At 36.0% G+C, this 23596-nt stretch overlaps 4 protein-coding genes across 16 annotated transcripts in view; 2 read left to right on the forward strand and 2 right to left on the reverse strand.

Annotated features, from left to right (window-relative positions):
* LOC311295157 (uncharacterized protein) overlaps positions 1–682 on the reverse strand; it is a 70973-nt gene extending 70291 nt beyond the window's left edge. For 7 of the 9 annotated variants that reach the window (XR_014628204.1, XR_014628207.1, XR_014628208.1 and 4 more), the window contains exons 1-2: positions 507–682; positions 58–162 (exon numbers count right to left, since the gene is read on the reverse strand). The gene's annotated coding sequence lies outside the window, so the exon portion shown is untranslated. The remainder of the gene's footprint in view (positions 1–57; positions 163–506) is intronic. The other 2 variants (XR_014628213.1, XR_014628215.1) reach the window with 2 other exon arrangements.
* A 3207-nt stretch (positions 683–3889) lies between these two features.
* On the reverse strand, positions 3890–9311 carry LOC311295173 (uncharacterized protein). 4 transcript variants are annotated; one of them, XR_014628219.1, is made up of 6 exons: positions 9174–9311; positions 7969–8304; positions 5642–6001; positions 5494–5560; positions 5356–5412; positions 3890–4929 (listed from the first exon to the last, which is right to left on the reverse strand). XR_014628219.1 is itself a non-coding variant. In XM_084416410.1 (5 exons), exons 1-5 carry the CDS (start codon positions 9214–9216, stop codon positions 4871–4873), a joined length of 855 nt encoding a protein of 284 aa, XP_084272536.1. In that variant the 5' UTR covers positions 9217–9311; the 3' UTR covers positions 3890–4870. The 4 variants fall into 4 exon arrangements, 2 of the variants coding, with proteins under 2 accessions (XP_084272536.1, XP_084272537.1); XR_014628220.1 differs by having other exon boundaries at positions 5356–5560; XM_084416410.1 differs by lacking the exon at positions 5494–5560.
* Positions 9312–9792: 481 nt separating this feature from the next.
* Positions 9793–15570, forward strand: LOC311295159 (uncharacterized protein). Of its 2 annotated transcripts, none has more exons than XM_084416380.1 (6): positions 9793–10601; positions 10814–11152; positions 11828–12118; positions 12227–12340; positions 12439–12500; positions 15256–15570. In XM_084416380.1, the coding sequence occupies exons 1-6, from the start codon at positions 10469–10471 to the stop codon at positions 15301–15303; spliced, it is 987 nt and encodes a 328-aa protein (XP_084272506.1). In that variant the 5' UTR covers positions 9793–10468; the 3' UTR covers positions 15304–15570. The 2 variants fall into 2 exon arrangements, with proteins under 2 accessions (XP_084272506.1, XP_084272507.1); XM_084416381.1 differs by having other exon boundaries at positions 9793–10457.
* A 654-nt stretch (positions 15571–16224) lies between these two features.
* LOC311295168 (uncharacterized protein) lies at positions 16225–22909 on the forward strand. Its single transcript, XM_084416403.1, has 7 exons — positions 16225–16441; positions 17850–18457; positions 19048–19377; positions 19567–19851; positions 19971–20075; positions 20608–20675; positions 21958–22909. Exons 2-7 carry the CDS (start codon positions 18421–18423, stop codon positions 22039–22041), a joined length of 909 nt encoding a protein of 302 aa, XP_084272529.1. The 5' UTR covers positions 16225–16441; positions 17850–18420; the 3' UTR covers positions 22042–22909.
* Positions 22910–23596: the final 687 nt, after the last annotated feature.

Here is a 23596-nt window from a genome sequence, read left to right on the forward strand (position 1 = left end):
TCCATTGGTGAAACAAAGGTTGTGAAATCAAGATCATAATCAGATATAAAATCTTACCTTACGTTCACTTGAAATTGTGATAAAGTCCAGGCACAATGATATGAGGATATATGAGGCTCAAGTTCTCCACTCCTGCTCCAGTTCCAGCACTGTAACCTCCACCTGAGGGTCAGGGAACACAACACGAGTGATGGGGTGAAGGAGTGTTAACAAATGATAAAGACTAACTGATTTTAACTTCACTAGAAAGAAGCATTAGCAAATATGTGGTTAGTGCGGTGTTCTGGAAGATTTTAGTACAATGCTACCTCTCCTCGGCAACACAGAATGAGGAATCATTAATGTCTGAAGCACAGGACTGAAAATAACTTTTTGGTAAAGTTTACACGCTGATAAGTTGAATTGAACAACTCGAGCGAAGTTAATGACGTCACGCGAACATATGCGGTCACACAAAAACATTCTTTCAATTAAATAAAAAGTATCAAATGAGTCGAGGTTCTCACGTTACATTATTTCTTTGTGTTGGTCTGCAATGCTGTTTCCTTTAATGTAAATAACATCCCGTTTCAAATATATCTCCACCTATAATGTTTCTGTATTGTAAACATGATTGTAAACCCAAAACATCCTACAAAAGCAGACACACACACACACCATCGGAAGTGAAATTAATACAACGTTTGACCACTAGAGGACAAGAGTCGTATTTACACTTCTTCTTCTATGGTTTATTGGAGGTTGGCAAACGAGCATTTCCGCCACCAACTGGTGTGGACCAGAACGTCGTCTATATACAGTAGACCTACATTATTTACTGTATTTAAAAAAAGTTGATGAGTTAAAGTAATGTGTAACATGTTGTCTGAACTTACTGATCATTTAACTTATCGATCAATAACTTATTATAGAGTTATTAATCATGTTCAGCACTTATAGAAAAAAAGAAAATCAAATGCATTGCTAAACCATAAAGCATGTAACCTACATATAGGGTAGAGTGGGGGAAAACGCCCCCCACCTGTTTTTCCCAAAATAACCACTAAAAGTAGTCAAGATACATTTTTACTGTTGCTATGCACTACGTTGATAACGAGGATATACAAATCTCTATGGAGAAGCTGACACCAGCGACACGTTTGAAGAGAAGAGGATTACATGGTAAATGCTATAATTTTCAGATATTAGTAAATAAGTGTTTAAGAGAATATTGTTCTGCAGGATATCGCAGTGATGTATGATAGATGAATAGTGAAGTCTGTAGTTTTTTGAGATCATATGTTATTTATAAGGAATATAATTATATTTTAAATATATATATATATATATATATATATATATATTTTAAAGTCATAGCTTGTGGGGTAAAACGCTCTTTCAGTTAAATAAAAACTATTTGGGGCATAGTTTCTCTCTATCATAATTACTATAATAACATATTTCTGTCTATCAAATCCTTTGTTTTACACTTAATGCAGTATAACTAGGTGGTAAAATCAAAATATATTTTTTTTAAATAGCGTTTTCCTCCACTCTACCCTAACTATAAAAATATTTCCTCCATGTTCTTACTCTAAAATCGTAATTTGTGATTTACGTCAGTGCATGTGGGAGAAATTCATGTAATTTCTTTAAGACAGTAGTCTAGTGCCTGATATCACATTACCATTGTTTTACTGTGGTAAAAATCACAATAATAACTTACTGTTTATTAGTGTGATTTTTTTATTTCAAGAACAGCATCCCACACACGTGTGCCCTTGTTATAATTTTCCTGATATTTCATTAATACATACAGTATTTAAACTACAAACATGTATTCTGTATTAGAGCGCCATCTAGTGTTCTAACTAGAAATTCAACATTCAAAGATGAACATATAAAAAGCTTTCAAGTTAAAATACATGTCTAAAAGTATTCTGCTCACGGAAAGCCATGTTTTTTTTTTTTTTATCATAAAATAAAACCTCTTTATATGCACAGGTCATTTAAAATATTTCAACAGCTTATTAAAACACTGTAAAAGTAACTGTAAAAACTGTAAAAGAAGAAACAAAATAATCTATGCTCAGCTCTTATTGATTTGGCAAATTTTAACTCTGACGTGACAAAACATGTAACACCTGTAACATGTATATATATATATATATATATATATATATATATATATATATATATATATATATATACAGTGAGGAAAATAAGTATTTGAACACCCTGCTATTTTGCAAGTTCTCCCACTTGGAAATCATGGAGGGGTCTGAAATTGTCATCGTAGGTGCATGTCCACTGTGAGAGACATAATCTAAAAAAAAAAATCCAGAAATCACAGTATATGATTTTTTAACTATTTATTTGTATGATACAGCTGCAAATAAGTATTTGAACACCTGTCTATCAGCTAGAATTCTGACCCTCAAAGACCTGTTAGTCTGCCTTTAAAATGTCCACCTCCACGTCGTTAGCTGCATAAAGACACCTGTCCACCCCATACAATCAGTAAGAATCCAACTACTAACATGGCCAAGACCAAAGAGCTGTCCAAAGACACTAGAGACAAAATTGTACACCTCCACAAGGCTGGAAAGGGCTACGGGGAAATTGCCAAGCAGCTTGGTGAAAAAAGGTCCACTGTTGGAGCAATCGTTAGAAAATGGAAGAAGCTAAACATGACTGTCAATCTCCCTCGGACTGGGGCTCCATGCAAGATCTCACCTCGTGGGGTCTCAATGATCCTAAGAAAGGTGAGAAATCAGCCCAGAACTACACGGGAGGAGCTGGTCAATAACCTGAAAAGAGCTGGGACCACCGTTTCCATGGTTACTGTTGGTAATACACTAAGACGTCATGGTTTGAAATCATGCATGGCACGGAAGGTTCCCCTGCTTAAACCAGCACATGTCAAGGCCCGTCTTAAGTTTGCCAATGACCATTTGGATGATCCAGAGGAGTCATGGGAGAAAGTCATGTGGTCAGATGAGACCAAAATAGAACTTTTTGGTCATAATTCCACTAAACGTGTTTGGAGGAAGAAGAATGATGAGTACCATCCCAAGAACACCATCCCTACTGTGAAGCATGGGGGTGGTAGCATCATGCTTTGGGGGTGTTTTTCTGCACATGGGACAGGGCGACTGTACTGTATTAAGGAGAGGATGACCGGGGCCATGTATTGCGAGATTTTGGGGAACAACCTCCTTCCCTCAGTTAGAGCATTGAAGATGGGTCGAGGCTGGGTCTTCCAACATGACAATGACCCGAAGCACACAGCCAGGATAACCAAGGAGTGGCTCTGTAAGAAGCATATCAAGGTTCTGGCGTGGCCTAGCCAGTCTCCAGACCTAAACCCAATAGAGAATCTTTGGAGGGAGCTCAAACTCTGTGTTTCTCAGCGACAGCCCAGAAACCTGACTGATCTAGAGAAGATCTGTGTGGAGGAGTGGGCCAAAATCCCTCCTGCAGTGTGTGCAAACCTGGTGAAAAACTACAGGAAACGTTTGACCTCTGTAATTGCAAACAAAGGCTACTGTACCAGATATTAACATTGATTTTCTCAGGTGTTCAAATACTTATTTGCAGCTGTATCATACAAATAAATAGTAAAAAAATCATACATTGTGATTTCTGGATTTTTTGGGGGGATTAGGCCTATGTCTCTCACAGTGGACATGCACCTACGATGACAATTTCAGACCCCTCCATGATTTCTAAGTGGGAGAACTTGCAAAATAGCAGGGTGTTCAAATACTTATTTTCCTCACTGTATATATATATATAAAATATACATATATACTTGTAAATCCAACAGGCCATTTCTGCCGAATTAGCAAGGCCATCATGTTGTGTCATGTCTTCCTTGGCAAGCAATAATGACAACTGACGATTTGAATTAAAATAAAACAAACAGTTTACTGAAGTTTTGTGCAGCATTAAAAAGGAATGCAGCGCACAAACACATTAAATCATTCACATCTCACTCTTCCTTTCTTTTCTTTTCCTGCGCTCTCCAACTAAGCATTATGGAAAAAGTATTCTTAAAGCTTAACAACATAATAAACTATTATCGTTAAAAACAATGAATTAAACATTCAATTATTACTCTTATTAATTCACAACATGCTGCAACTAAAAACTGCTTTATACCTTTAACATGGGGGATAAAACGAAAGCATGCATTGATTAATCAAAGTTCATCACAAGTAGCTTATTAATACTAATTCTGTCATGGAAGTGTGCAGGTGAGTGGATCTAAATGCAGGAGTACTTTAATAAAACACATAGGGAAATACTAGGAACAAGAACATGCTAGGAAACACCACACATAACACCTACAACGACTAACAAAACACAAGTGTAACACAAGCACTGTATACACAGGGAAGACTGATCAACATGAAAAAACTACAAAGAACTATAATACATGACAAAAGACAGGAAATAACAGAAGTCTATACACATGACAAATATATAGAAAGTGCATACAGTGCATATAAGTGCATACAAAAATACGTCATAGCACATGCTAATATAATGCTATTATCATTTGTACAATTAATACAATATTAGTTCCAGGAAACTACAACGTATAGGCTACATATCTGATAAGAAAAAAAAAAACTATAAACGATTATTAAACTTAAAAAACATCAAATATAAGTGTCACTCAAGGAATGGGAACATCACTTCATGGGTTTTTGCTGTAAGATGATTTGTTTCTTTTTACTTAAAAAATGGTACAATTTTACTGTAAAATTACATGACATGAAAGGTTGGCTTTTAGCTCTATTACAATTATAACTGTTTTTTCCTGTCACAATTTTACATTTTTTCACACTGAAAATTAACGTGTGTATTGTAAATGATACTGTAATTAAAGTCCAGTTGTTTGATAGGTAACGCCACCCTTTTTACGTTTTCTACACCTCTTTCCTAAGAAGAAAACAGATTCACAGAAGTAAAAAGAAATGAGCATGATTGATATTACACACAGACACAAAGACTTTACAGTCTAATGAATCTGATAAACTGAATCACATTGTCATGTCCTACAGTGATGCAACATGTTTGAATGCAGTTTCTTTGAATGCTTTGTGATTAAAACAATCAAACAATATAGGAAGAATTTGGATGTTTCTATAAAATGGCTAAAAAACAATAATAAAAAGTTATCTTGTGACTTTTCGGGTGATTTGAGTCACAAAACATCAAATTTTGCAGTTAAAAATCCAGTCTACTTCCTTAAACAACTTGCACATTTCAAAGGACAGCACTAGTCAGTTATATAGATGTAATGATGACTGAATGAAACATCATCACACATACACACACAGAAAACACACAAGCAAAAATTCTTACCAATTACACATAACACCAGCAGAACACCAACAGCAACTCCTATAGCCACAATCAAACCTGTAATGAAAAAGAGAGCCATTATTACTAGAGATCGACAATTGATTTTTCGGGAAGGCTATTTTTAACTGATATTTCCACCTTCATCATCTTCATGACATCGAGTGAACTGAGAATGGCGCCATCTGGTGTTTTTATCACCTAGAAACTACATTAGAGAGCTCATGGGAAAACTAAACGACAGGCCACAATGAAAACACTGAAATATATATATATTACATTTACTCACTATTGACAGGAACATTGAAGCTGTTTTCACTGATAATGCTGATGCTGTGCTGGCGGCGGATGATGCTGCTGTTGCTGAAGATCTCAAGATGATAAACTCCAGAGTCTGTGTTTCTGGTGTTTGTGATGGTCAGAGATCCAGTCTGATGATCCAGCTTCAGTCTGTCTCTGAATCTCTCTTTACACTGAATATCTGTACAGATCTTACTCTGATCTCCAGTGATTTCAGCAATACGAGCTTCATTAAAATACCACGTCATTACATCATTTGGGTTTTTTATTACACCAGGATCAAAAGTAAAAGATGCTCCCTCCTTCACGGACTTGGTCTTCGTTTTATCCGTCTCTGCACCAGGAACATCTGAAACACAAATTAACATGCTGTTTTTTTTTTTTTTTTAGTGTTATAAAAAACAGCAACAACATGAAACAAGAAAGAACAGAAAACATGTATCTGCTTAGCATGTACAAGATATATTATTAGAGGAACTGAATGGAATAACTCACCTTTCCATTAACTCTGATATTCATCATAACTATGATTATCATATTTCGCCCCCTAGTGGCAGTCGCGCAGAACTATGGGTTATCACCATAAATTATGATAAAATAATAATACAATTATTACTTATTCCATAATTATTCACAACCACAATTTTAGAGGAGTACCATTTTAGTTGGAAAAATACTAGTAGGCTAATTCTCACCTCGAGCTCAGTTTTTTAGTTAGCATAGGCTACCTACATATCTAGTCGTAGTCGAGCGTCAGAAATAGCCAGGGTACAGTAGGAGTCCATTTCTGTCCCCCAAGGTACAATCTACACTAACATACCCCATTAGGCTTATTATTGGACCTCAAGGTACATATATGTACCTTTTTGAGGGTCAAAAAGCATTAAAAGGTACATATACCGTTTCTTTTAAAGGTTAACCCTTGAGGGTACAGCCCCAGTGACAAGCCATTGTACCCCTAAAGGTACAATTATGTACTTTATTTTCTGAGAGTGTAGCATTAGGTCTAGCCACAAGTATTGTCAAATATTTAAACGCATTCGAAATTTAAATCGAATCCGAAATTTTCGTAGGCTAGGCGTATATGGTTGGAACTCCACACAGGCCGTAGGCTTAGGGTTGCCAACTGTCCCGTATTAGCCGGGACGTCCCGTATTTTGGGCCTAATTTATTTGTCACGTGCCGCGCTTGACCTCCCTTGTCCCGTTTTTTGACTAGCCTACTACGCTGATCTAACCACTGCAACTACAGCAACTGGTGACTGCTGGTCACGACACTTGAGAATGTTCGACATGAGTCCAACATCCAGCCACACAAGAAAACATGAAATCTACCTGAGGGAATAATATTATGCTCAAAAAAACATTTCTGATTATTATTAATATTTAAAACTTTTTTTCCCCCAGGATTCTTTGATGAATATAAAGTTAATAAGAGATTTATCTGAAATAGAAAGCTTTTGTAACATTATAAATGTCTTTACTGTCACTTTTGATTAATGTAATGCATCCTTGCTGAATAATTAAGTAGGCAATTACTTTATTTAATTTCTTTCCAAAAAAAATGATCTTACTAACCCCAAACTTTTGAACTGTAGGCCTAGTGTATGATGTTAAAAAAGCTTTCTATTTTAGATAAATGCTGTTATTTTGAACGATGGTTTGTTTGTAATGTGATGTATTACGGTGTCCACAAACAAACATTATCTTTCTTGACTTTTATTCTGTAAAGCAAAATATGTCCACATTTTGTACTTATAAAACACATTTTACATGTATTTTTAATACATCAAATCCTCCGCACTTTAGGTTACTGGTGAATTAAACAGAATTATATATGAAATGCATTTAAAAAGATGATAAGATAAGGTCATATGGAGGGAGGGAGGGAGGAAGGGAGATGGGGTGGTGTGTAACTAAAGAGAGAATAAACAGCTCTGAATGTTAAGGTGAGGCAGACAAGAAAAAGATATCAATCTATTTGCAGCAATAGTTTATTTACAAAAAAACAAAACAAAGATAACTTTAGGAACATAGGAAGAGAATGACAGCTTTGCACAACTTACAAAGACAATGCTGGACATCGAACTAAGGGCAATTATACACAAGAAAATGAGGAGCTAAACAAGACACAGGTGAAGACAACAAACTGGCAACTAACATAGGAAACAGAAATTAAACACTGAAACAAGGAAACACAAGCTAAATGTTCTTGGAACGGAAATAGAAACTGAAACCAAACTTTAAGTCACTACTGTAATAATAAACACTGTGATTAAGCGATATAGGCCTAACCGTAGTCTTTAAACAGACTCACCATGCACAGTCATGCTAAAGATCGTTTCACTGATGGTGTTGCTGCCGATGATCTGCAGTTTATAAACTCCAGAGTCTGTGTTTGTGATGTTTGAGAGGCTCAGAGATCCAATCTGATGATCCAGCTTCAGTCTGTCTCTGAATCTCTCAGTGCCTTCATTACACTGAACATCTGTGCAGATCTTACTGAGATCTCCGTTGATTTGAGCGATGCGAATGTTATTAAAAAACCATTTAATCTTTTCCTGTTGGTTTGTTTGAACATCAGTGTTCAGAGAGACTGAATCTCCCTCCATCACAAACACTGACTCTCTGTCTGTATAAACACCCGATGCACCTGAAGAAGAAAGTGACAATTCGTTATAAATCACTTCCAAGAAAGTGGGAAATATAAAACAAGCACAGGGAAAAGTATAGTTTATACAGTATTTTTTATTACATTTTTTAAAATCAATTTATGTTCGATTATGAGATATTACATACTACATTTGACTAATCGTGTCACAATGTTACACTTTCAAATTAAACAAAGCACTGGCTGAATAAAATACAACAGACACTTAGCCTACTACTTTATGTCCAGGGCGCTGCCAGTGATGAGGAAGATCCGGGGGGGAAATATATATCAGAACGACGTCAGAAATCTATCAAATGAACTAGCCTACTGAGTAAAACATAAAACAGTTAACAAAATTGGACTTTTCTCTATTCCTCTCAAAGCGGAAGTGGGCAAATATCTTGAAAGCAACAGCTGAGAATGTTGCGCAAGAGAACGTTTGTTTACAGTTGTCGAGCAAATGAAACCAATGAATGCCTTGTCTTCCAAATAAGCTGGTGTAGATAGAATTAAGTGTTGTAACACAGAAATATTACTTCAAATGCTTAGGTTCACTTTTTGTTTGCGTGAATGCTAGACCACGCCCGACATTTTGACATGTTATTGTGTGTGACTGTGATGCGCGCCCTAAAAGCTCGCGCTTGCGTTCCTGTTTCTCTCCGTTTCAAAGTGCGCGCATCCTGCATGATAACAGCGAGTGATCTCCTTCGCGTTTCAATAGCCTACACTATTAATATTTCTTTTACGTCTGAAAATAACGTTACTTGATTTGAATCTCAAGTTTGTGCTTTTAAGGGCGGAAGAGCACCGCTGAAAGGGAACAGAATGGAAATCGATTTAGAAAAAAATAAATAGCCCACGTAACTTACCAAGCTGGAAAACACACACTGGGACGAAAATGAGGAAGTTCATCACCGTTTCTAGGAAAAACGAATGCAGATTTAGAAACTAAAACTGTTCTGTTGACGCCATTTCAAAATCGATGTAAACAATGGGGTGGAGCCTATAGTGATATAAAGGTCGACCGTTCTTCAGTAGCACTAAAAGTAATAAATGAGCTGAGATCTCAACATTATTTTCAACATGGATCATCCGAATGCAGTGGTGGGCCGTCAGGGTGTTTTTTTTTTTTTTTTTCAAGAAAGAGCATTAAATTATTCCCAATAGTCCATTCTCTTAATTTCATAGCTTTTCTTTTGGTTGTGCTGCTTCCAGTGGTGAATGTTGATGTTAGAGCTTTTATCCAATCATATTTCATATTCCATCATGTGTTGCCAGGATCAAAGAAATCTGCCTTGAGGCCTTCATAATTGATGGAACCAACCATTTATTAGACATCTCTACCAAATTATAACACTGTGCATTTAGTAACACTGTGGTTTTATTGTAAGCTAAAGAAATGACTGTTAAAAATCTAAATTAATAAATTAATTTAAATGAAAAATTCTTATTAAATCAATGAATGCTACCTTGCCAAACAAGTATTTCTTATTTGACAGTTCATTTTATTTGACTAAAGCATTCTGTGTAATGGAAATCAGATGAGGTTTATAACATCAGGACAGGAAGATGCTCTTCACCTGCAAACTAACACACATCAAACAAATGGCCAATCACATTCATGAGCTAATTTTCTGTCAAGAGTTCAACCCAGAAAAATTACCACAGCGGGTTTCAGTTTGACTGAACTGCACGTGTCAAATTAACACTGGCAATAATGTGAGATGGCGGATATCATTTGCCATTTGCAACAATTGAATGATTCTAAAAACTATTCTGAAATCCATAAGATTTAGTTTATCATTAAATTTAGGTTGACTAATCCAGTTATCCACTCTTCTACTATTTTCATATTTGACAGTCGAAAACCCATCAATGTTAAAAAATTGTAAAAAAATTAATAAAAAAAAGGTTTTCCAGATTGTTTTTGAATAACATATTTAATACATATACAATATATATATAAAATCATATCATGCATAAATAGTGTGCGCGTGAACTAGTCTAGTAGGGTGGTCAAACTCTTCGGTGGGAGGATTCACACGCCAGGTTCAGTGTTTTCAGCGGATAGTCTTATTAGATCAGAGTTTACGCTGAACTACTGAAGAAAATGTTTCGCACGCTTGTTTTGTTCTGTTTGTGCTCTCTGATTGGTAAGTTATAAATGAATTTTTATGGTTTTATTTATTTCCGTTTCAGAAAAAATGATTCTGCAACTGTTCAAAATATTTCGAGGATTTATTTGCAAATTCACAGAGATTACTGTGAGATCTACTGTGGATTCGGGCCTCTTCTCAGTGGGTCTGTTATAATGAGCCAAATATGAAGATAATGAAAGTTTCCAGCAGAATTCAACTTAAACTAGTTTAACTTGGCTGCAATTAACTTGTATGACACTTGACATATTTACTTTGCTCTAAAAGCAGATAAAACATATTAAAGATCAAATTATTGATTCACACTTATTGGGTCTTCTTTATACACCATTAATTAATCATCTGTTCTTCAGGTGTATTTGGTGATGAAACAAATGAAATACAGTCAGTGTCAGTGATGGAGGGAGATTCTGTCACTCTAAACACTGATCTTACTGAAATACATGAAGAATACAATAACATGCTGTGGAAATATGGAGCTAAAAAGTATGTTATAGCTGAATTCAGTAGAAATTATGGAATCGTCTACACATATGGTGGTTCTGATGAGAGATTCAGAGACAGACTGAAGCTGGACGATCAAACTGGATTTCTGACCATCGCAAACACCACAACTGAACATGCAGGAGATTATGAACTACTGATAACTGGAACTAAATTGACATTAAAATCATTCAATGTTTCTGTATATGGTGAGTAGAGATCATTTGCTCAAACGTTCACATATAATTTTTTTGGTTCAGTACTAATCAAGCAGAATCCACAGCATATCTGTATAATGTTGTTTTACACAAATTATTTGACTCGTCAGGAATTGAAAAGAAAAAAATCGAGGTTACGTTGATGCGCTTACAATGGAAGATAATGAGGTAAAAAAAAAAAGATCTAAAAGTAGAAATGTGAAGCTTATAATTTCATAAAAACAAATAAATTAATTCTTCTGTCAAAAATAGTGTATTATTTGAGCTGTAAAGCTGTTTAAATCATCATATTTCATCATTTTAGGGTTTGCGGTGTTAAGACGAAGTTAAAAATGTAACTACACAGGACCTACGCAGTATTTTAGTGTTTACAGATTGACCCCATTGACGTCCATTGTAAGCGCCTCGCACTGTAACCTACATTTATTCTTAAAAAATTATAATAATTAAAAAGCGGCGAGTCATAATTACTTTTGTGGTTATCAACTTCATGCATCACAAATGCAGTTGACTGAGCTTAGTTTGTACTGAACTCTGAATATTCCTTTAATTATTTACATAATGAAATGTTTCCTCATTATATTTTGAGATGATGGAAACACTGACCGATAACACACTACACCAGATTGATGTTTAGATTTCTCTTTATTCCCTCATGTTTTCCAGCTCGTCTGCCTGTTCCTGTCATCATCAGTAACTCTTCACACTGTTCTTCATCATCATCATCAAATTGTTCACTGCTGTGTTCAGTGGTGAATGTGAGTGATGTGACTCTCTCCTGGTACAAAGGAATCAGTGTATTGTCCAGCATCAGTGTGTGTGATCTCAGCATCAGTCTCTCTCTACCTCTGGAGGTGGAATATCAGGATAAAAACACCTACAGCTGTGTGGTGGCTTATTCATTCATCAATCGGACTCAACATCTGGAGATCAACACACTCTGTCACACATGTGAAGGTACAGCAGCACTAATATATGTATATTTCCTGACATGATCTCTGATTTTGTTATCGATCACAATGACACATTCACTTACATTAATGTCTCTCTTTTCCTCTCCTTCAGTTCCTCCAGTCTCAGTGTCACTGATAGTGTTGATCTCTGCCGCTGCTGCTGGATCTCTGATGATTGTTGTTATAGTCGTGATCTTCTGCATCTGCAAGAAATGTAGAAAAACAGGTCAGAAGAGCAAGCAATCATCTGTATAAATGTTTATCTTTTTCAAGACACAAATATTGAAAACTCATTTGAACGCATCTGTATTATTGTTAATGCAGTTCAGACCCGGCAAGAAGACCGAACTGATTCAGCATTGTGTAAACCAAAAACACGAAAAAAGGTAAGATGCCGCAAGAAGTAGTTGCAGTCAGTTAAAGTGATTGAAGTTTGCTGATTGAAGTTTGCAGCATCAGACGGTCAGTGAACAGTGGGTGGTTTATCGACTCAACTGTCATTATTATTACCTTTAGTAGGGAGATGCAAAAAAGCAATCGTTTAAAGGGACAGTTCACCCAAAAATTTAAATTCGGTCACTAATTACTCTCTCTCCTGTCACACCCGTAATAATTATGATATTTCTGATGTAATCCGAGAGGTTTCTGACCCCTTCATAGACTGCAACTTAATTACCACTTAAGGCCCAGAAAGACATTGTTAAAATAGTCCATGTGACTCCAGTGGTTCAAACTCAATGTTATAAAGCGATTAGAATACTTTTTGTGCGCAAAAACAAACAAAAATAACGACTTTATTCAACAATCTCTTCTCTTCCACGTCATTCTCCTACGCTGTTGGCGTAGTATAGTAAACACAATGCAGCGCTTTCGGGTTCTACGTCAGAACGCCAGCTTATTATTGGCCGACGCTGGTCACGTGAGCACCACGATACATGCGTGTGACGCTAATTACTTACGTCAAAAGTGTAGGGGAATGACGGAGAAGAGTTTGTTGAATAAAGAAAGTCATTATTTTTGTTTGTTTTTGCGCCTAAAAAGTATTTCCGTCGCTTCATAACATTAAGGTTGAACCAGTGGAGTCGCATTGACTATTTTAACAATGTCTTTACTACCTTTCTGGGCCTTGAATGTGGTAAATATGTCGCAGTCTGGGTCGGAAAGCTCTCGGATTTCATCAAAAGTATCTTAATTTGTGTTCTGAATATGAACAAATGTCTTACAGGTTTGGAAAGACATGAAGGTGAGTAATTAAGGACAGAATTTGTATTTTTGAGTAAACTAACCCTTTAGGGATGTTTTTATGCTATTTACACTAAGTTTGCGTACCTTTTGCACCTCTATTTTCATTTTGCAGAACTGAAAAAAAAAAGAATTCAATCAGCACTAATCAAAATCTAAGTTTTTTCAAAATGTATTGCATTTTTTTGTCAGTAAAAGTAATATTTTATCATTGATAAATTATTATACATTAAAGTGTTATTAGCTATACATTAAAGTGTATACATAAAAATGTTTTAGGCTGAATGTTATCTGAAAGCTTGAGTCATACAATAAAAGTGAATGGTGACTTTCTGTCGCTAATATTCTTACTTTTCTTTTTTTTTTTTTTTTTTTTTTTAGACATAGGCTACACTAGCCAAGTGAAATTTTACTAATTGAGAAACAAAGACAGACGTTAGTGTTTGCCGTGGTGCAATAAGGGGAGGTCAATCGTACTCCTCTAATCACGATTAAAACAAAACCCAGATAAAATAGCTTTCACAACTTGTAAATACAGTATGCTTGAAACAACGGTTGACATGTGACCGTGCACTTTTTCAGCGAATTGTGGATTTATCTGTAAACAATCTAGACTCTATTTTAACACTCAGAACTATACATGAAAAAAAAAAAAAAAAAAAAAAAATGAAAACCAATACATGCGAATAAATTATATTTTGTTAGCCAAAGGCTAATTTTTAAGGGGCTTTCGCACTAATTTGAATGAGGGCCGGATTCCCCCACTACAAGGTACAGCAACCGGCAATACATTTTTTGCAAATGAGGTCGACAAGAAGTGACGGCTACCCATGACGATGCATACAGTGATCCGTCGACAGGCCAGATACAAATAAAGTAGAGACACCTATGGTGAAAATAAACATACGGCAGCGATCATTAAACAATACAATTCTATTAAAAATGTTATAAACTAGTCTTAAATCAGTCTTGCTTCGTCGATCTCGTGTCTACACTGGGTGTGTGTGGTGTGTATCATTTCTCAGACAGCAACATAGTGTCGGCCTAGATCCGGCCCACATCTGGTGCGTGTGGAAACCAAGTGTACCAGATGTGTGCCGGATCTGGGCCGACACTATGTTGCTGTCTGGGCTGACTGAACTAGATCATTATAATCAATGAGTTGCTGTTGTTGCATCGTGGCACGTCTTTAGATTACGGGACAGCCCATTTCTATATTTCATGTGCTGCTGTCTGCCTGAAAGGTTATTTATTTACATATATCATGAATGAGGTGTTATGGATTGTATTACTTATTGCCTATAGCCTGTATGTACTGTAAAACTTTTGACCGTTACACTTACAACAGCCAGCCCCTGGTCTGTGCTATACTCATTTAAATGATATTTTGTTTAAAATCATATGTAAACAATTGTAACTAAATACATTGGTTTGTTATTTTTTAATAACCCAAACAAGGTCAGTTTTTTACCATTCGATTTTCATTGGAGAGAAAGTAGGACACAGAGTTGTTACTCATGTTGTGCTGAAGTGTGTCCTCGATCTGCAGCGTCTCTGCGGTTCATCATTATCTGAGCTGAGATGCAACTTTAGCATACATTGGTTTCTTTGTAGACGAGCTGCAACAAGTGTCTCTGCTGTTGCTTTAGTGTGAAAGACAGTCATTCTCAGAGCAGAGACTGCAAACCTGCAGAACTTCAACTGTTTGATGATTTAACGGTTGAAAACCTCTTTCCTCTTGCTGCTCCATGTTAGCATCTGTTCTGTACAGTTTTGTCAGTCGATTAAGATTTACATAAGTAAGGTCTTGTTATTTAGAGAATAACAAGGTTATTCAGAGAGAAACCTATAGTTCTGTCGCATTACCAAGTTGCTGATTGAGTTTGTGTTTCCTTACAGAAATCAAAGGAGGAGGGTGTGTATGAAAATGTCCCTAAAAAACGATGATCATATACTGTATTTATCGACTGGAATTGATGTTAAAGCTCATACGGGACAGTACACTTTTGCTTTTATTAATTCTCTGTCAGGATGTTTCTGTTTTGTCTTCACTTTTTGTATCATTATCTTTTGGTGTTATTGTAATGTCTGAAATTGTTTTAATTTAGTGGTTAACCAGTATAATAACATGAGAAATGCAACTGAAATATTCTATTTTAGATTGTGATTTGGAAAATTATCTAAAGGCCATTAATAAATATTAATCACACCCTTCACTGTGCTCCTTTGTCTGTCATTTACTGTTCTTGTTTTATTTTATATATTTTTTTTACAAAATATAATCGAATATTAAGTGCATTGCATTGGTTAAAGTATCACACACGATAAGCTCTGCTGGAAACTATTGGATATTTTGGCTAATATAACAAGCAATTAATCGCTCTAGTGTTCAAAGCAGAGAATAATAATAGCAGTGGTTCATTTCTCGAGGCTTCGAATGCACGAGGGACACCTGCTGGTCAATGGTAATATGGTGCAGAAAAAAAATGGTCAGGAGTGTGACAGCGCCACAATGTTATGGTTCATGATATACACACCTTAACGTATGTAATATGTTGGCCTATGTGTTATGCTATGTAATGCATGCATGTATGTATTTATGTATGTAAGTATGTATAAAAAAATAGGTCTGTGAAGTATATTTATGCTCAGTGTTGTTGTTTCATAATGTTTCAAAATTTTGTAACTGGGCAGTACTTTTGTTGAACATACGGAGATTATACTGGATAAAAGAAGGTGAAAGTGATTAAAGTGGACTGACAGAGAGAAGTGCTTGTGTAACCTGAGAGGGGGAAAACACACCGTACCGCAAAAAGTGAACCCCTCCTCGAAGCACTGTGACTGCAGTGCACTCAAACGAGGCTTCAAACGTCATCCCTCAGTAACCGTCGACCCGGTTCACTAATCGATCGAACTGATTCGAACTTTAGTTTTGGGTTGATGACGTAAGACGCACAGCCGAAGTTGGACGTCCGTCTGTAAAAAGAACCGAATGAGCCCAATGAGCTGGTTTAACCAACTGTCGAAGTTTGCCGAGGATTACCGAGGACTCGGAGTCTGATGAGTGAGTTGACGCAAGCCTGAGGTAGGCTACGTACGTCTATTGGTAATATGATTATGACTTTAATTAAAAAGCCCTACATTTAAATTAAAACAGGGGATTAAAACAACTTTTTTTTTGTTGTTGTTAAAGGGAAAGTTCAAGTTGTTTCAAACCTGTATGAATTTCTTTCTTCTGCTGAACACAAAGGAAGATATTTTGAAGAATGTCAGTAACCAGACAGTTAACTGGAACCATTGACTTACATAGTAGGACAAAAAAATGCTATGGATGGTTCCAGTTAACTGCTTCTTTGCATTTTTGTTGTCGCATATGTTTTCTCAATGAGCTCCCCCACACAACGTTGTCGTAAAAAAAAAATCACTTGCGGCACCCTCCTCTACCCTTTCTACCGCTGCTCATGTTATGTTTTTATTATCGGAGCCGACCAATTTTATCGTGTGGTTCTATGTCTACCGAGGTGGGTAATACATCATACACAGTATCATAAAACCCATTATGTCAAATTGTCGTAAAGCAGTTCGTGTTTCTCGCTCGTTCTCGCTTCTCACAAGACATACCGGGACGTTAGTCCTGATTTTGCAGGTTGGTTTTACGCCTGGAAACGCTGGGGGGAGCGGGGAAAGTCACCATTCTCACCAGAACAGGTTATTTAACCATCCAAATGATTTCTAAACAGTTTTATTAAGATGAAATAGTTGCCAAGTTCCCCTTTAAATCAAACATTTTAAAAGCAAACAATACATAACAGTTATTTAAACCAATTAAGCTGTGTTGTCAGCCAGTTGTTTCCCATCTTGCTTTGATCAGCGCAGTCGGTGGAGAGAAACTGCAGAATCCGACACGGCCGCCTTGACCACACTCGACTTTATTGGCAAATTAGGTAAATGTGATAACTGCACATTTCTTGATAACTCATTCCTCCTGGGTTTTTGCCACCAATGTAGCAAGGTACAATAGTTCAGGGAAGAAGGAGGCGGGAACCTACAAATGTTTAAGGTGACTTCAATTCCCAAAGTTAACAAACAACAAAACTAATGCGGCAGCCACTCATGGACAACTTTCGAATGTAAACATAGTAAAATACAACATTAATGTCCCAGGCCATGTCCCCTCTCATCCGTCACTGTCGTCTCTACTCCTTTTATGCTCCTGGAGCTCCTCTGTGAGAAACTCGAGGACATTGTGGCACGCAGGTGATGCTCATTAGCACTCGCGCCAACGCGCCACACTGCCTCAAAACTCTTGGACGTATTTGAAAGACTCTATGCCGTGAACTCCACATACTTTGGAAATACAGCATTTCTTTGATCCAGATAAGCACTCATCAACTGAACTACAATAAAAAAAGTCTTGACCTGAAGATTTAATCGTTTTTTTCCTTCAGAATCGCTACTTTATGCCATCATTTTGTTGTGGCTTTATATCACAGCATCGACGTAGTTAACCGGTTGGAGGTTTCCGCCTACTTGCTCCCACTTGGAGCACAAGCCCCTCTCACTGAGAGATTTCCGAGCAGAAGGGATGCCTACTTATCTTTTTCAACGGTAATTTCTTATCTTGATTCTATGCATCTGTAGTTTAAAGAGTCTGAGTTGTGCATAGAAGCAGGAAAAGGCTCCTCACCAAACTAAACACACATGCTCTAAATACCCATTCTCTCTCACACAAACAAGTTTGTCCACCGACAGATCAAACAACATTTCTGTAGACAATCGACCGCAGAGGTTTCAGGTATGACTCAGAAACTAAACTTTAGTCAAACTGGTAATGTGAGATGGTAGACAGTTTATGTATGCACACACACACACACACTGTTCTGATACTGTGTTCAGTATTGTACATTAGATACACTTATGTTCAAAATAAATTCAGAGTATGTGTGTGTAAAGTAGGAGGGTCAAAAGATTCACACATGCACCAAATAACAGGAACAAGACAGTCTTATCAGACAGTCTTATCAGATCAGAAGTTTCGCTGAAGAACTGAACAATATTTTTCAGATGTTTTTTTTGTTCTGTTTGTGCTGCTGCAGTATGGGTAAGTACAAAAAAAAAAACATTTTATGTTGCTACAGTTCAGATTACATTACATTTTGTACTTTAAATATATATTAGAGCAATATCATGAGATTTACTTACTTTGAATTCCGGGTCTCTGTGTTTAATTGGAATTTTAACTGGAAATTTCCAGGCCTTCTTTTGTGACATTTGTACATTTCTCTCCCTCAGAAATCCAAAACCTCAATTGATCCGCTTTTCAAATTTCAAATGTTTTTTGTGGTTTTCAGTATCGTAATTTTCAAAGATTACAAATGCACACTCTTACCAGGAATTTCTCAAAAAGTATATTAAATATATACAGCAGAATTAAAATTGTACTTTCAAACTGTAATTATTATCATGCATTTATTTTATAAATATATTATTTTACTCTATAGTAGATAGGTTTAAAAAATAATAAAGATAAAATATTTACCTTTTTACCATCCTTACCTTTCAATTTGCTTTTGTGTCTTTGCTGTTGCTCTGGATGTTCTTCAGTTCATATTTAAACAATTCAATCTACATCTGATTTCAGGCTTTGTAAACCATCAGGATTCTTAATCTGTCTCTCTTCATGTTCTTCAGGAGTGTTTGGGGCCGAAACAAATGAAATACAGTCAGTGTCAGTGATGGAGGGAGATTCTGTCACGCTAAACACTGATCTTACTGAAATACGGAACGACCTAACATGGCAATTTGGAGCTGAAAACTCTCTCATAGCTAAAATTAAAAAAAAGAAACAAAACTTCACCACATTTGATGTTCCTGATGGGAGATTCAGAGACAGACTGAAGCTGGACGATCAAACTGGATCTCTGACCATCACAAACACCAGAACTGAACATACTGGAGTTTATAAACTACAGATATTTGCAGCTAAACTGTTATCTAAAACGTTCAATGTTTCTGTCTATGGTGAGTAGAGATCACCAATCCTGCCTTCTACATTCTTTATGAACTATTTACATATTGAAATGTTTAATCATTTATATTTTGAGATCACGGACACAATCACTAACTGTCAACACACTAAACACTCACTCGGCACACTGATCCAAAAATATGATTGCTGATTAGATTTATCCAGATTCTCATGTTTTCCAGCTCGTCTGCCTGTTCCTGTCATCATCAGTAACTCTTCACAATGTTCATCATCATCAAATTGTCCACTGTTGTGTTCAGTGTTGAATGTGAGTGATGCGACTCTCTCCTGGTACAAAGGAATCAGTGTATTGTCCAGCATCAGTGTGTGTGATCTCAGCATCAGTCTCTCTCTACCTCTGGAGGTGGAATATCAGGATAAAAACACCTACAGCTGTGTGCTGAACAATCCCATCAGCAACCAGACCACACATCTGGACATCAACACACTCTGTCACACATGTGCAGGTACCACAGCACTGATGATATATGTGTGTATTTACTGACCTGATCTCTGTCTTCTGTTGTAGATCAGACTGATTCCCTCACACTAATGACTCTCTTTTCCTCTCCTTCAATTCCTCCAGTCTCAGTGTCTCTGATAGTGTTGATCTCTGTTGGATCTCTGATGATTGTTGTTGCAGTCGGGATCTTCTACATCTGCAAAAAACAAAGAAAAAAAGATCAAGAAGGCAAGTGTTGCCTACAGCTTTTTTAAACAAGTAGTATAAAAATATACTCTAAATATTGAAATCCGTTGATAAACCTAATTATGATTTAATCACATTTATTCTTATAATTTTAGTAGTTAATGCCCTTTAGTTTCTTTTTAATGGAAGAAACTGAAATTACATGGGAAGTTACTGGGTTTCGGTATATGTTTGCATATAATGTCACTGGGCCACATTCTTTACTCGTCTCTCTCTTACAAACTGCATCAAATTACACTGTAAATGCAAACACAGAAATACTTATGTACATTATTTCAATAATAACAACTTTCTCCAGTTCATGAACATAATCTTGCATGTATAAAGATTCAGCTTTCTGCTGGTGATCAAATTAACATCGCTATGAATGACAATGTGCTCATCGAAAATGACGTGTTAAGAATATTGTTCTAAATATAACTATAGTTATATATATATATATATAACTGCATACTCTGCTATAATGTCAAATTCATGAATGCTAATTATTTTTTTATTATTAATATTTAAACAGATTCGAGTTGTGATGTAGAAATAACGTATGCTGAGACAATGAGCTACAGAGGAAATGCACCTAAACCGGTAAGATATTTTAATCTCTGCATTTAGTGTGTATTTTAGCTGCGAGTGAGATTTTGATGTTTGCTTGTGCTATTGTCTGTATAATGATCTCACACACATTACACACAACAGCATTAAATCAGATTATAAAATAAAAGCCATAACATTATCATTCAATGTCAAACCTTCACTATCAATACCTTTAAATTGTCAAATTTTGTAAACTGTAAAATCTAGTCATTAAACATGAAATACATTTAAAACAAAAATCATTAAGCAAAATCAATTTTCACACACTTAATTTAACAAGACTAGAACAAGACCAAGTTAGTGTTGTCAGCTGCTAGCCCTATGGCATATTAGCATACTAAACATAATTTCATTTCATTGATTGAATGAGACTCTTCGGCACAATGACAACCAGAAAAACAACAACTCAAAAACATAACAGAAACTCAAATCTCCATCATAAATGAACATTACACACTAACAAGTATATCCCTTTACTGGAAAACACATACAATAATGCTCACTTTCTACATTTGCAGTCCCATGCAAAGCATGAAAAATTATTCATGTAGTCCCAACATAAAATTATTAAGTTACCTTACATTTGATTGTTAAGTGAATTAAGTTAACATTGTGTTTGTTTTGAGCAGTGAACAGTGTTTATTTTGTGTATTTACAAAATCTCGCCAATGTCTCGCCATCCTCTGTCACACACCCCTCTCTAAATAAGTAAATTTATCAACTTCGTCCAGAGGCTGTTGGTCAACGTGTACATGTGTATATGTTGCGGAAGAGGTCAATGAAACGAACCGGGATGCCGTATGAGTGAACAATTTTACAAAGCGTGCCACAATGTACACTGTCGAATGCTTTTGTAGTCTTTTTTTAAACAACGTCTGTTTCTGTTGTAGTTCAACAGTTTGCTCGATAATTGTTTTTAATACGAAAATTTGTTCCGAGCAGGATCGACAGTGTAATATTACTTAATTGATTTAAAAAATGTTACTTCTGAAAGATTAACAAATTTGTGTCACCACTTGATGCCCAATGTAAAATTTGGGTCCTGAGGCAAACGACGAGAACTCAATCTAAATCTGCTTCATGTTAGCTTAGCAGTAAGAAAAAGCTAAAAGTTTTATCAAATTACATTGCATCACTGTTATATGACCCCCCCCCCCCCCCCCCCCCCCAAAAAAAAAGATTTCACATTGAATCTCAATCAATCTTCAGGATGCCACATTTTAAATATAATAATTTTATTGGTATTATATCTTGTGTGATGTTTTTTTTACAGAAAGTTAAAGAGGGGGGTCATGTGGTGTATGCACAAGTCGCTACGAGAGAATCCCAAATCCAGAGAAGAACCAGCCTCGTTTGACCCATTGGAAAATGTTTATGTTTGACTCTTAAAGGAATAGTTCACCCCAAAATAAGAATTAGCACATAATTTACTTGCTCTAAAGCCATCCTAGGTGTCTATGCTTTTCTTCTTTCATTCGAACAATCATATATGCGTGTACAGCCGTTGCCGGAAGCCAGTGATTTTAGTGTATAAAGTTTTAAATATGGATATTTTTCTTACAAAAAAAATCCATTGCTTCACATTAGAAGGCATTTAATAACTCACTGGAGTCAAATGATTTACTTTTATGATGGATAGATGCACTTCGTTGGAGATCAAAAACTTGGGCAATTGTACAATTGAAATGCCCTTACAAAGTTGGGAAGAGATATTAATATAACTTGAGTTATATGCTGTGGCATAAAATGCTGTGAGATATTATATACACCTAGGATGGCTTGAGGGTGAGTAAATTATGGGATAATTTTCATTTTTTGGGTGAACTATTTCTTTAAATATCTACTGTAAATGAATGGGAGAGGTAGGTTTCTCTTGACTTTTAATAATCTTTATTGTAATTATTACTAAAATGTATATTACATAAATTACAATTATTGTATAAAATGTTATTTTACCCTTTTTGAGTTGTATTTTTGTAAATGAGAGCACATGATGACAAGTACACATCATATTTATTTTATAGAGAACATTAACTGTTTTATACTATTTTCTTGTGTAATTTTATTTTTTATTTTATTTTTTACTCTGTATTTATTTAATTTATTTTACTATTCTTCACTTTTTGTATTGTAACTGAATGGGAGAGAAAACAAGGGTAATTCCCTCTTAAAGAGGCTGTTTATTTTGTCTTGCATCAGGGGAATAAAAGATCTAGCGAAACGGTCGCCTGCTGTCCTGTGTCTAACTCAACGCAGAATCAAGTGTTTTATAACTGGTGTCGCTGGCAACACATCACGCTTCGCGTCGCTAGCCACCGGTTACACATTGAAAGTCCATTTTCAAGCTTAAAAAAGATTTGACAAGCAAGAAGAACAAACCTCCTTGGTTCTGCTGCATCAAGCATGCAGATTGAAGCTTCTAACTAACTCAACTAAATGAGACATGCCTGTAGCTACATCTAGAAAATATTCATCAAAACAAGTCAAGCTTGCTTCATTTTGTACAGAAATGTTTTGATCTTTTGGGTGGACAGACAGCTTCATGAGCGTGCGACCACTGAAGGATGTTTATGTTTGAGGTGAGATAGCGTGCGCCATGCGGTTGAAGATGTTTCCATTTCTGCACATATGAAGCTCACCATTTGACTTCCGCTCAGCACAGCTTTACAATGAAACTGATTCTGACAGATAAAAGATTGTATCAAATTAGACTGTGACATTATTTTGAGATCTTACAGTGTGAATGTGAAATAAGAAAATATTATATTTGAAGTATTAAGATTGATGTTCAAGGGCGGATACTTTTGTATCAGTCACCTTATACTCATGCTGTGGTCCTGTAGCTGCTAGTCTCTATAGTTCAATCCAGCTCTAGCAAGAGAAGAAAAAGTTATTTCTAGAAAGCTTCAAAT

The sequence above is a fragment of the Rutilus rutilus genome, assembly GCF_951802725.1.
Source record: "Rutilus rutilus genome assembly, chromosome: 8".
Taxonomy (NCBI): domain Eukaryota; kingdom Metazoa; phylum Chordata; class Actinopteri; order Cypriniformes; family Leuciscidae; genus Rutilus; species Rutilus rutilus.